This window comes from Phoxinus phoxinus (genome assembly GCF_949152265.1).
Source record: "Phoxinus phoxinus genome assembly, chromosome: 12".
NCBI lineage: Eukaryota > Metazoa > Chordata > Actinopteri > Cypriniformes > Leuciscidae > Phoxinus > Phoxinus phoxinus.
In genome coordinates, this window is record NC_136887.1 from 31324149 (window position 1) to 31336648 (window position 12500).

The window sequence follows — 12500 nt, forward strand, 5'->3', positions numbered from 1 at the left end:
ACTAAAACCTGGTAACACTGTATTTTGGGATTTTCGGGCCTAGTGAGTGGTGAGGACCACTCATGTCCCTCAAGAGTGCATTTTTTAGCCTCATGCACTAACATAAGAGCTACTTCTGCTATCTGAGACCAGGACTTTTTCATATTTTTATTGACTTTCGCCAGTTTAACCTTATGAACAATGGCTTATTTAGTTACACTGGTACTGGTGCTAGTTTCAGTATCTGAGGCATTTCATCTGGAGAACATTGGTCGTTTTGACTGGCAGAAGAGCCTTCGACCAGGTGAGGGATGCCCTAAAAAGTGCCACCCTGAGAGGTGCCCAGATGTTAGGCAGCTGCAGGGCTGTCCAGCAGGGCTGGTTCGGGACCAGTGCGGGTGTTGCTGGGAGTGTGGGAACGATGAGGGGCAACTGTGTGACCCAGAGCCCCGGTCCGGGTCTACTTTCTACGGGCGCTGTGCTGAAGGTTTGCGCTGCAGAGCTCCTCGCAGAAAGCCCACAGGTGAGCCCAGAGCCGTCTGCGTGTGCAGCAAGCAGGAAGCACTCTGCGCTTCTGATGGAAAGACATTTAAGAATATATGTCAGTTTCGGGCAGCCCAACACAAACAAGGCAAAGGTCAGACGTTGACAATGGTGCACCACGGACCCTGCAAGACAAGTGAGTATCTCTGAACAAACTGATTCATTCATATATATATATATATATATATGTATTTGTGTGTGTGTGTGTGTGTATATATATAGTAATTCCTATTATTCTCAATGGGGGTTTTTTGCAACATTCTACAGCGCATTTAACTTTATTATTGTAAATACAACATGTTTTTATTTTATTCCATTTCAAATATAGCAGCACAACAAATACTACCATGATGTATAAACACTTTACAAATCATATATTTCGAATATCTTAAACATTACATGATTCAAATTAAATAATTACATATTCCCGGGGGTTCATGGACAAGGTTTAAACCTATAGTCCAGATTAAAATGCATGTTTGAGCTGTTCTAAATACTTGCACTGACATATCTTAAAATATATCAGTGCCATTGTTTTGTCTCAAGATGCACACCAGTAATTTTTTTTCTAAGGCACGTTTATAAAATCTACTTAAATGTTCTAAATAAATAAAGCCTAATCCCGGCTTAATCTAAACTCTGTCTGTGAAACCGGGCCATTATATATTAAATTATATATTCGCATGACAATAATGTGAAAGTGATTTTTTGCATTAATGTAAGGAGAATTGAGAGGGTACATTGTCATAAAAAGAAAGTCACAATGCAAAAAATTCATAGTCCTAAAACAGGCTTCATTTTCTTACAACAAAATATATTTATTTATTTAGCTTTTGCCGTAAAATTTCTCGACAGAGATGTACCCTTCTAAAGGTCTGCAAATTCTTTTCTTTTTGACATTTGATTTAGTTTTAGCCTAAGTACTTGACTTGTTTGCTCTGCTACCTCACCTAAAGTAAAGGCTGCATCATTTCGGTATGAATACTGCTAATGTAAATGTATATATATATAGATGTAAATGTCCTCTCGGGAGGAGCCATTGTCATGGGCAGGGTCTGAGTGCCAACGTAATCACCTCATTTAAAAGTTTTGTCATGGAAAAGGGCAAATGAAAACCCATTTGTTCAACTGTGGGAATACAAATTCAGCCATTAGGGTTGTATTTACCTTACTCTTACCGTCATGTTTAAGATTAGCAGCCCGTAAGTGTCCAATCTCACACCTTAAAATAATTAACTGAGCTAACCAAACAAACACAGCACAAATGGCCACCGCAAATACAGAAGCTGGCGTGATGAGCCATCCGGCAGAGATTTGCTTTGGGATACTTTTTAACTTAAAAATATGAATGTTATGTTTTATTTGACTAATTAAAGCTCTCATTATTCCCTCTTCCTTCAAGCTTGTACTATTTTGAACAATGGCTGAAATGTTGTAGCACTTCTCATGTTTATGATGAATCGCTTGTATTTCTCAATTGTAAGTTGCTTTAGATAAAACCCATTGCTAAATGAATAAATATAAATGTAATTAGTTCCTCTAAAGTTCAAAGTTGACATCTTCTGCAAACTTTACAGAACCAGTTATCACTTACGCTCCCCGTGACATCGTCACAGCCAAAGGAAGTGATGTCATCTTTTCCTGCGAGGTGTCGGCGTATCCGCTGGCTTCCGTCCAGTGGAGAAAAGAGGGGGACGTTATTTCTTTTCCTGCGGATGATTCAAGCACGGCTGTACAGGTACGTGCGCATACAAGTGAACAATAAAACGGGGGAAAACATTATATAGCAACATCATACAAATATCATGTCTGCTTACAATGATATTCTTTAGTATTTTTCATTGCATTGTCTATATAATTGAAGCTTCAACAGACAAACACAATTACATTCTCACACCAGGTTTGCATTAGTCACAGTTGTGGTTTTGTTAAATGCGCAATGGTGTGTTTCTGTAATGACAGGCCCGTGGAGGTCCGCGGAGGTTTGAATTGACCGGCTGGCTCCAGATTCAAAGAGTCGGGCCGAACGATGCAGGTGTGTACACATGCACCGCCAGGAACGCCTTCGGAGAGGTGTCTGCCTCCGCCAGATTACAGGTTACACACGGAGGTATGTCTGAGAACACTCATGCAGAGACACAGACACGGCCTTTAGAAGACAAGGTCAGAGGTGAACAAGCTGAAAAAACATGATCGTCGGGGCCGCTTCCACACACTCACAGACACAAACCCCACTGTTTAAGTGTTGTACGCACACACTTATACCTGGAGGACTGTGTTATTGTTCAGAAGCTGCTTGTTCAGAACTCAGGAGACTTGGTTACATTTAAGTATCAATAATGTTTCTCCTAAAATTCCTAGGGAGAAATAAAAATAGATACAAATGAGTCCGCCTAGCTCAGATAGCTCGATTTTGTAAGAATATGATGACAAATATAGTTAATATTTGACATCTCTGACTTTGAACTCACTCTTTTGAAAGATTTCTGGGGTATTTTTCTCAGAAGAAAAATCCGAAAGATTTTATATTTATATATCTTTCAGATTTTTTTTATATTACAGATATAACTTTTTTTATGGTTAACCAGTTTCATGTCAGTTGACTAGTATTTATCTTGTGCAGGCATGAAATTTGATATCCTTATCTAATTACAATGAAAAGTACTTTTACACTGCAAAAAAAAAAAAATTTCTTCCTCAGTATTTTTGTCTTGTTTTCCAGCACAAATATAATAAATATTTACCTAAATATTTACCTATATTTACCTAGAAACAAAATTACTTTCTGAAAAAATTCTCACCTCACTGGCAGACATTTTTCTTTTATTTTTTTGAGTGTAATAAAGCCACATTTTTTTTAGAATTGTTTTAGAAAACAAGAGTTGTTATCTTGTGTCATTTTGCTTCTTAAGTAAATGCATCTGAATTTAAGAATGTTAAGGTATTTGTTCTTGAAAACCAACAAGAAATACTGAGGAAGAAAAATCTAATTTTTTTGCAGTGCAATAACCTAATGCAAACCCTTTAATTTGAATTTTTTTCTTGTTTTAACATTGAAAAATATCCGTCCACACTGCAGAGAGAGGTCTGTTGGGTTATTCCTGTTCTCTCTGCGGTCTGTGGCGCGGTCAGAAAAGACATGTGAACGCACCAACAGTGGGAGCTGATCGATTCACATTGGCTATATCAAAGCTTATCATCTCCTCATCGCTAAAGGTGAACTTGGCCTTTCCGAGAATCAGTCAGGGTTGACGATAACCGTACACCAGCCGAGGGCTTTCTGCGGCAACAGCGTAAAGGCTGGCGATGACAGGAGGTCGAGAGGGCCCTAGATGAGGGGGAGATTTGGAAGGGGAAGGGGTGGAAGGGCTTGTGTATTATGTGGCAGGTCGTTGCTGTGACTGTCTGGCTGTTATCTCTTTCTCTGGGGGGTCTGTTCCTTTAGACGGCCCCTTATCTGCACCACCAGTGCCTGCCCCCCACCCCTCGTTTCCCGGAACATCCCGACCGAAATGAACTCTGGGATAGCTGGCACTCTGGACACAGCACAGACCGTTTCCTATAGGTTTAGAGAAAAATAGAGAGAGAAGATTTAAATATATCATGCGTGTTTTACAGGACGCTACGGGCATATTGAGAAAATGCTGAGCTTTCTAAAAACGATCAAATGTAGACGTGCTGCTTTTTATTTAGTGCATTAATTAATAGATCCTCTTAGAATGCTGGCCGTTCACTGCATTTTCACTCTGTTAATTAAAAAAAACAAAATCTACTAAGAATGTATTATTATTATTATTGTATATTATATTAAAAACATGCATATTTATGATGCATCATAAATAATTAATGCAATTAATCAAATTGTTTTTCCTTTATGTTTTCCAGGTTCTCAGCTGAACAAAGAGTTCCGGCAACAAGAAAACGGAGCTTATAGAATATCAGGCGAAGAGGAGAATGTCGATGACGAAGATTACGGAGGCCAGCCTAGTGGATATATGTATTTGTAGCATCTAGATATTATAAAAACACAGCATTTAATCCCAGACGTTTCTTATCATGTTCGAAATGTAAGCTCGCCGTAAAATGTGTACTCTTAAAATATTGTTATTTTTTGCCTTTTATATGTGGGCGTTGTATATAAATCCAAATAATTTCTATTCACTCTTGAGATTTGTACTTTAAAAAAAATAGAACTTAATTAAATAGTTGATTTACTCATCGAGTCGTTTATTGTTCACGATGCATGTCAGAAAATCTACAGTATTTGCAAAGTGGGTTTGATTAGAGCAAACCTTTACAGCCACTATGCAAAAGTGCATGTGTGTGCCGGACTTCTCTAAAAGCTCCAAAAAACCTGCCATCGATGCTGCCGTGGCATGCATTTACCCCGAAACCATTCCCTGCTTTTGAATAAAACATCAGCATTGTCTCTCCTCACTTCTGGCTTCTCAAAGACGCTCCGCGGAGGGGAAAAAGCATCCAGGTTAAGTTGTTTGAAAGCCCTGGTATTAAGAGGCGTTTTACACTTAAGAAGTTGGTTTCGCTGGGTTTTCTCTTCCCTCCCCTATTGATTGATGCTTAGCTATCAATGCATAATAGAAAAGCACTCAGGACAAATGTGGGGTTATGGCCTTCCAGGGAGAGAGCAGACCGGGCTGTTTCTCAGCGCCATTATTGCCCCATAAAGGATCCCCGGGGAGGGACAAGTTCCTCACATCAGCACACACCAAATACCCAATTAAAAAAGAAGACCTTTAAATTCTCTCCTCTTTCCTGGGCAGAAATCAATCAGAATTCAATCTGTTCGGCTAGGATTCCGACAGGCCAGGTAATTGCTCACCAGAGCTCGGATAGGTGACAACAGCTTCGAGGGGAGACGGCGAGCCAATCAGGTGTTCTCTTTCAGCGCCGCTACCGTCGGTGAGAAAGCAATGATACCTAACGAAAGCTTATCTATACGCGCTTTCAGGATGCCTTGTATTTTTAGACTCCTGGTGGCAGGTGAGGACTTTCTTTTATAGGCATCAGGTAAGCGATACGACTTCAAGCTTTAAAATGAATGGATCATTTAAAGTAAGTGGCTCTCATATTCGTCTTCTTAAAAGCTCTTTGAAAATGAATTCCAATTTGGAGTGATTTGTACTCCAAGAGGCGTTTGTTGGGGAGCACGCTACACGATTGGGTGAGCGAGAATGTGAGAGAAACCGGGAGAGGGAGGGAGAGAGAGAGAGATAGATGGATGAAGATGTGATATGGAGTTAGAAGAATGCAATTAAAAGCTGAATCATTCTCACTCCAGCGTAACTCTATCCGTTGAGATGAGAGCCGAGCCTCTTTCTCATGGCTGTATTTGTGTGGATAAAGCTCTCCCCTGGCCCTCGTTTTAGATTCGCGCTTAATGATCCCCACTCCGATGGGAGAGAGTGGGCTGCTGTCAGGATGGGAGACGCGATCCGGGACGCAGCAGTGCCCGAGTCCCTCTGGCCGGCAACACCATGTGCAGGGGTCAGCCGAGGTCAGGGGTCATGGGCAGAGAGCTGGGATTAATGGACATCTCAATAAAACGCTGGGTCAGGTTACTAGTTGCCCAGCCTGACCAAAACACACACACACACATACACGCACGCACACACACGCATATTCAGAAGACTTGAGTTATGTGAGTCATATGACCTGCTGCTTTTTAGACAGATCGGAAAAGGTTTTTAAAGCCAGCTTTTGGTCCCTTCTGGGTACAAATTTGTCCCTAAAGTAGGTACACACACACACACGCTGCTGAGTTTCCATGTTTTAAAGGGACTCTCCATAGGCGTAATGATTTTTGTACTGTACAAACTGTATATTCGATACACCACCCCCACTAAACCTACCCATCACACAAAACTTTCTGCATTTTTACATTTTCAAAAAAACTAATTCTGTATGATTTATAAGCTTGTGTACCGAGTCCCCATGAGTCTGTGTGCATTCAGGTTTAAGTCCCCACCAGGATAGAAACACATGTATATAAACACACACACACACACACACACACACACACACACACACACACACACACACACACACACACACACACACACACACACCTCACCTGAGTAGAAGATGTGGTCAGAATCTTCACATATGTATTTTGGCCATTGCACATTTTAAAATACATTCTGAAGAAAAAAAAGACATCTGGATATATTTAATATGAAAGCATCACCTGGACGATATAGAAAATTGAAATAAAAAGTGGGGGGAAAACATGTGGAAAAGACGTTTGACTTAATGAACCATTCATGACAGTGAATGAAGCATTTTAATATTGTGCTGGTCGATGGATAAGCATGGATATCCACAGGAGAGATGAACAGAGATCATATTGACTCCTGATGGCAAATCTTTGCAGTAATCGCTTTTTGACTGATAATTATTTAGGCCTAGATGATTTTGATATCTCATACAGTAGCCAAAACAATCCATAGATATCTGGAGGACCAAACCTAAAAATGATTAGACCTAAATAAATAAATGAACTCGACTTATCCAGTGAATTTCATTTAATTTAATTATATTTAATTAATTATTTTTTTATTATATGTAGGCTATGTAGGCTAATAATAATTTTTTATTTAAATGTAATTATGTTAATTTGTTAATTAAATCATGAATTAGCCTATATGTTTCTAAAACAAAAAGGCAAGAAATACAAAAATGACAATTACATAAATTATAGGCTATCTCTATATCTGATCATTTATTCAATTATTTCTGAATGTATTTACCTCAGTGTGCTAATTAGATCATGTCCTCATGTCTGGAGAAGCCCACAATCATGCAGTAATCATTTGTTCATTGCTCATGCTTTAATAATATCAAGTTGGAAAAGGCAAAGAAAAGTGGCAGAAATGCATCATTAACACCATGAGGTGGCGCGTGCTGCTGTCTCATTCGCTCTCCGCTGGAACTCTCGCGAGAACACCGAGCGCTGTCAAAGGAACTCTCGCGAGAATTCCGTCCGCTGTTGGAGCTGCATTTAGGTGATGGATTGTGAGAGGCCTCATTAAGTCACGCAATGAGTGAAATATGTCTTTGTCTCCCCTTTGTCGCAAAGTAATAAAGGGATACCGAATTCTTCAGCACAGCTGCACATTATTGCACAGCTCTCAGCTAAACGATTTTTTTTATCTCCTCTAATTGATAAATGACAGGATGAAAGGTTATTGTTGTCACGCTAATTGGAGATGGCGGGGAATTACTAACGGGGCTCGTGCGTTTTCTGCAACAGTCTGACTGGACTTTCACAGTCAGCTGCTCACAGACTGGCCAATATGAAATATCCACATGGGCATATAGAGGGATATTAATTCTAGTGATTAAGCAACACTTGGGAAAAAATATAATATTTAGGCATAGGCTAGGCTACAACAGTAGTATGGCGTTATGTGTGTTAGTTAGTGTTTTGAGTGCATGTCACAATTAAAAAATATAAGAACAATAATAGGCTACTAAAACTTAACAATAGTTAAGTTTACTGTTAGGGGGAGACTTAGGCTAAATGTCTTTTTTTCTTTAGGATAGACCTTATGGTATTAGCATTTAGCAAAAACAAAACCATTGTGAATTTCAACCTTTGACTCCAAGCCCTGTGACATATTCTGTCTTTAAAAACAACTTTATTCAAGCGCAGGAGCAAATAGAGTTGTAATAGGCTATACTTTACAATCTCTGTCTTATTTAGGCAAAATCTTTATTCGTATCATGAATGGAATACAGTGCTTTGCAGAAATGGACTTCCATTTGCAGGAATGTATCATTTAACCCTTCTATTTTCCTCTCCGGAGAGCTACTCTTTCACTTAGCTTTTTTCCCTGTGAAAGCAGGATTTGATTACTACGGTAAGTAGTAAACATGCAGGTATTTTTCCATCTCAGCTTGTTCTGAGTTCAGGGCCTCCTCTGAGTGTGTGGATGCAGCTCATCTGTGGCACTTTCACAGATCAGCTTTCACACAAACAAACCCTCACAGAGGAAACTACTATATGCAGGTAAATGTCCAATGCCAGCCATGCACATGCACAGACTCAACAATCAACCAGAGAGTGTTACGGATGCTTGTCATGCTCGGATTTGCCTATGCACACATATCGTTTCTTTTTGATGTGCTTACCATTGTGTTCATAACTATAAAATGTTTCTTTGGAATTGTTTGATGTTGAACAATGTGTATATAGTCAAATGAATAGCATGGAATTATAAATATTAGCAGTACGGCATGTTAAAAATGGAATTTGTTTTCAGAACAAACTTACTTAATGACTAAGTAAAGCTGGGTAGGGTGTTACCAATTCTTGTTGCTTGAATTGTTCAGCATCGAATACACAATGCATTCTGTAGCTATACTAATAATCGATTTAATATATTTAATTAAAGTGACAGCTATACTCATGTTTCAAGCAAAAGTATATTTGGCTTATTAAAATCACACATGTTTTCTTATGCATTTTCATTTGGCCCAGTCAGACAGCCTTCAGTGATTGACAGATGTATAGATCCCCAGAGAAGCTTTGTGACGGTGATGTGGCATATTTTTATTTACTGCCTGTCTTTAATCCAACCTAGCCACTGCTGACAGTACCGCCTGTCCTTTAAGACAGACACAGTGCCTATTGTGTGGAAATGGAAGAGTCTAGTGTTTGATATGTTGAGGATGCCATCAGGGGAAGCTGTCATGGGTTCGCCAGCACTGTCACCAACATAATAAATCAACTGTCTAGTCATCCATTCATCCTTTTGGCAACTCGCTCTCCACCGGCTTCTGTTCACTTTCATTACCGTTCATCATGAACCTTCCTCTTTCTCACAGTTATTAAACTGAACTGAATCAACAACACCGAATTGAGCTGAATAATGACACTATTGCCTTCCGTAGAGCAGAATTTGAATTAGTCTCATATTTGACCATGTTCTTTTCCTGTTTATTAATGCGAAGCTGTTTTGAAACATTAATGAGCTATAAAGGTGACTTGCCTTTCTTAACAATATTTTAATTCGAGCTAAAACAATGCCTAAATAGCTATTTGACTGTTGATTAACATTATCCAATAGATAGTGCACTTTGCTTTTTTTTGTGTGGCGTTAAGGGCTTTCAGAGTTTATCTGAAAAAATTGATAACACAATAAACTGAACAAAGTGACTTCTTTTTGCCTCTCAAGTACATTTATCTTGATTTAAGAATGTTTCGATATTTGTACTGCAGATCTTATTTTGCAATGTAAACAAAACTGGGTGTCTTTCTAAGGCTATGTTTACACAGAAACGATCTGAAGAGAAAACGCAAAAGTGGCGTTGCGTTATCACTTTTTATTCTGCGTTAGACGACGAGCGCTATTGGGGGGAAATCTGCGTGCATATGGTGACGCAAAAGTGTGTGAAATTCGATGTAGTGTGCACTCCAGGCGGCTAGGTGGCAATGTGCAGCACTGAAAGTGAAAGAGCCGCTGAAACAGTTTTTCATGTTTAATACGGTAAAGCTGCTGCTTTAACCCTCGGCGCTCTTCGCGTGTCGCTCAAAAATGGCAAAAAAAATAATATTCTTTTTGTCAATGAAATTAATGCTATATTTTAGTTTGATAATGTTTTGTTATTTTCCTGTACTGGTGCGTGCCTGTGAAGTAAACACGTACGCGACGCCTTCACTGTTTAGCAGACTTTTGCGTTTTTACCGTTTTTACCCTTTAGACGGGAACGCGATGGTGGAGCGTTTTTAAGATTTATACTCTGGAGGATGGTTTAACTTTTTTGCGTTTTTAAGCCCCAAAAACACTGTCCCCGTGTAAACGAAAGGCACATCTGATAAAATATTTGAACGTTTTCACCCGCGAGCGTTCTCGTGTAAACAGGGCCTAAGATTGGATTCCAGTGACTATCAACCCAGACCCAAATATGATGAGACAATTTGTGGGTTCAATGGACAGCGAGTGTGCCATCAGAGGCCGAGAGGAATTCAATCCTAACTGCAATGCGTATTGGGAAAGCCGAATCTGCGGTGGCATCATGCGGCGAGAATAAATGGACGCTGGAAGCTACAGCAGGTGCTGAGGTTCATTGGTTATGGATGGGTATCTATCACTGCCTCTGGTCCTGAGCGCTCTCAGAATTGCAGAAGGTCTACCTGTAGCGAGCGGCGCACGATCGCAGGGCTGAGAAACATTAACGTGAACATCAGTGATGCAGAATCAAACCTGGTGCGAGCCGCCTCATCACACACTGAAGTCAGCAGGATCATTCAGAGAGTGATCGTCCCGTTTTATCGCCTCCAATTCTCATTTCCAAACAATTATGCCTGACATAATTGCCAATATCCACAGCTGGGTTTCAATGAGATACCAAATCACCAGTTACCATATTTCCACAGTGAAATAATAGTGCATCACGTCAGAGGGGGTTACGCTTTATGAGAAATAAAACTGGAAGTGTTTCACTCTCACACTGAAAGGACCTGTTGGGGACATCAGGATTGTGTAAACATGCCGATGTGCTCTAATAGCTGGTTTGAGGATCCGCGCCACGTTACAAAGCAGTGAATGTATGCAGGACTCGGTCCCAGGGCATTATGGGTAAAGAGCTGCATGATGGGACATTAGAGCCCTTTGTGACAGTCACACAAGCACCTCAGTGTTCCTTTAGATGATGTAATGAGAAACCGAAGAGAGCGAAAGTGAGAGAAAAACACAGAGGTCAATTTGGTCCAGTTTGCAGGCCCTCGTGTCATCTTTACTGAGAGTGATCCGAGAGAGGCGAAGAAAAGGAAGCGAGAGGCAATCCGATTATCATCGAAGCAGAGACACGAGGACGACGGGCGTTTAATGCATAAATGCTGGAAAAAGTGATATTTTATTACAGCAAAAAGGCTTTCAAAAATTACAGGAAAAGGCTGGAAAATGTGTCTGCTTTGGATGGCACTAAAACCTGGTTTAACAGGGTCATAATTCACTTAAGTCTGATGGGTCCTGTCGTTCATACTCTCAAATGTGCTGCCCTGAAATCCTGATTTGATCAGCAGAAACTGCATTTTTGAGGAAAAACCACTTTGTTGCTATTACTGTGGTATTTCAAAGATGGATAAGAGCAAAAAAATTGCTTCTTCAAATTTCATTTTTTGATGTCCCATTCAATTGATCAGTTTATACTGTGAAAAACAACCATGTTTCCTTCCAAAGGGGACGGCCTTCTGGTACATGTGCTACACAAAGCAGAGCAATTAGATGAAAGGCGCTACATTTAAGATGATTTATGCCTCGCATTATGTCCGTGGAAATCCCCATTCTCACTTTACACTCATATTTGCTTTAGAGAAAGGGAGATGTCAGACATTCCGACTGTGATAAAATAATTACAACTATATGAGGAGAACATTAATTATTATGACGGCATCTATTTATATCAATTCTTCTTTTGACAATGCATTTGAAAAGCAGATATGTTTTCAAAGACTTGGTTTTCGTTAAAACTCGATATTTAATAAAGCTAAACTGCTTAAAGTGCAACAACGCGAAACAAAAGTCAGTTTCTATTGGTCAGCCATCGGCTAACATTCCAACCAAAGTCAGACCTGGAAGCGAAAATATATATATATATATAGCAAAAAAAAAAAAAAAATCTCTAGCTTTGTTGGTGTGCCATTGTCAACAAAGAAATCCCCTGAAAACCAAATTGTGACAAGAAATGCTATTACCCATTTTAAGCATTTGCCAAACAGATGCTGCCGTGTTTGTCTGATGTAAAACTTTGATTTCTGCACAAATTTACTTCAAGTAGGAACTGACTTAACAATTCAAGAATGCAACATAAAATAGCATTTAATAGCACCTTTTGCAAGACACACATCTGGGTTGTGCACCATTCTGATTCGAAATGAGAATACCTTTTCAATTCCAATTCAGTTCTTGAATTTGAATGTAAGGAAGAATAATTAAATTGATGAAGTAAAATTA

At 39.6% G+C, this 12500-nt stretch overlaps 1 protein-coding gene across 1 annotated transcript in view; it reads left to right on the plus strand.

Annotated features, from left to right (window-relative positions):
• kazald2 (Kazal-type serine peptidase inhibitor domain 2) overlaps window positions 1–4675 on the plus strand; it is a 5940-nt gene extending 1265 nt beyond the window's left edge. The window contains exons 1-4 of the mRNA XM_079631375.1: window positions 1–658; window positions 2100–2260; window positions 2485–2632; window positions 4408–4675. The exon at window positions 1–658 is cut by the window's left edge and continues 1265 nt beyond it. Coding sequence (XP_079487501.1) covers window positions 181–658; window positions 2100–2260; window positions 2485–2632; window positions 4408–4529 — 909 coding nt within the window. The 5' untranslated portion in view covers window positions 1–180 and the 3' untranslated portion in view covers window positions 4530–4675. The remainder of the gene's footprint in view (window positions 659–2099; window positions 2261–2484; window positions 2633–4407) is intronic.
• Window positions 4676–12500: the final 7825 nt, after the last annotated feature.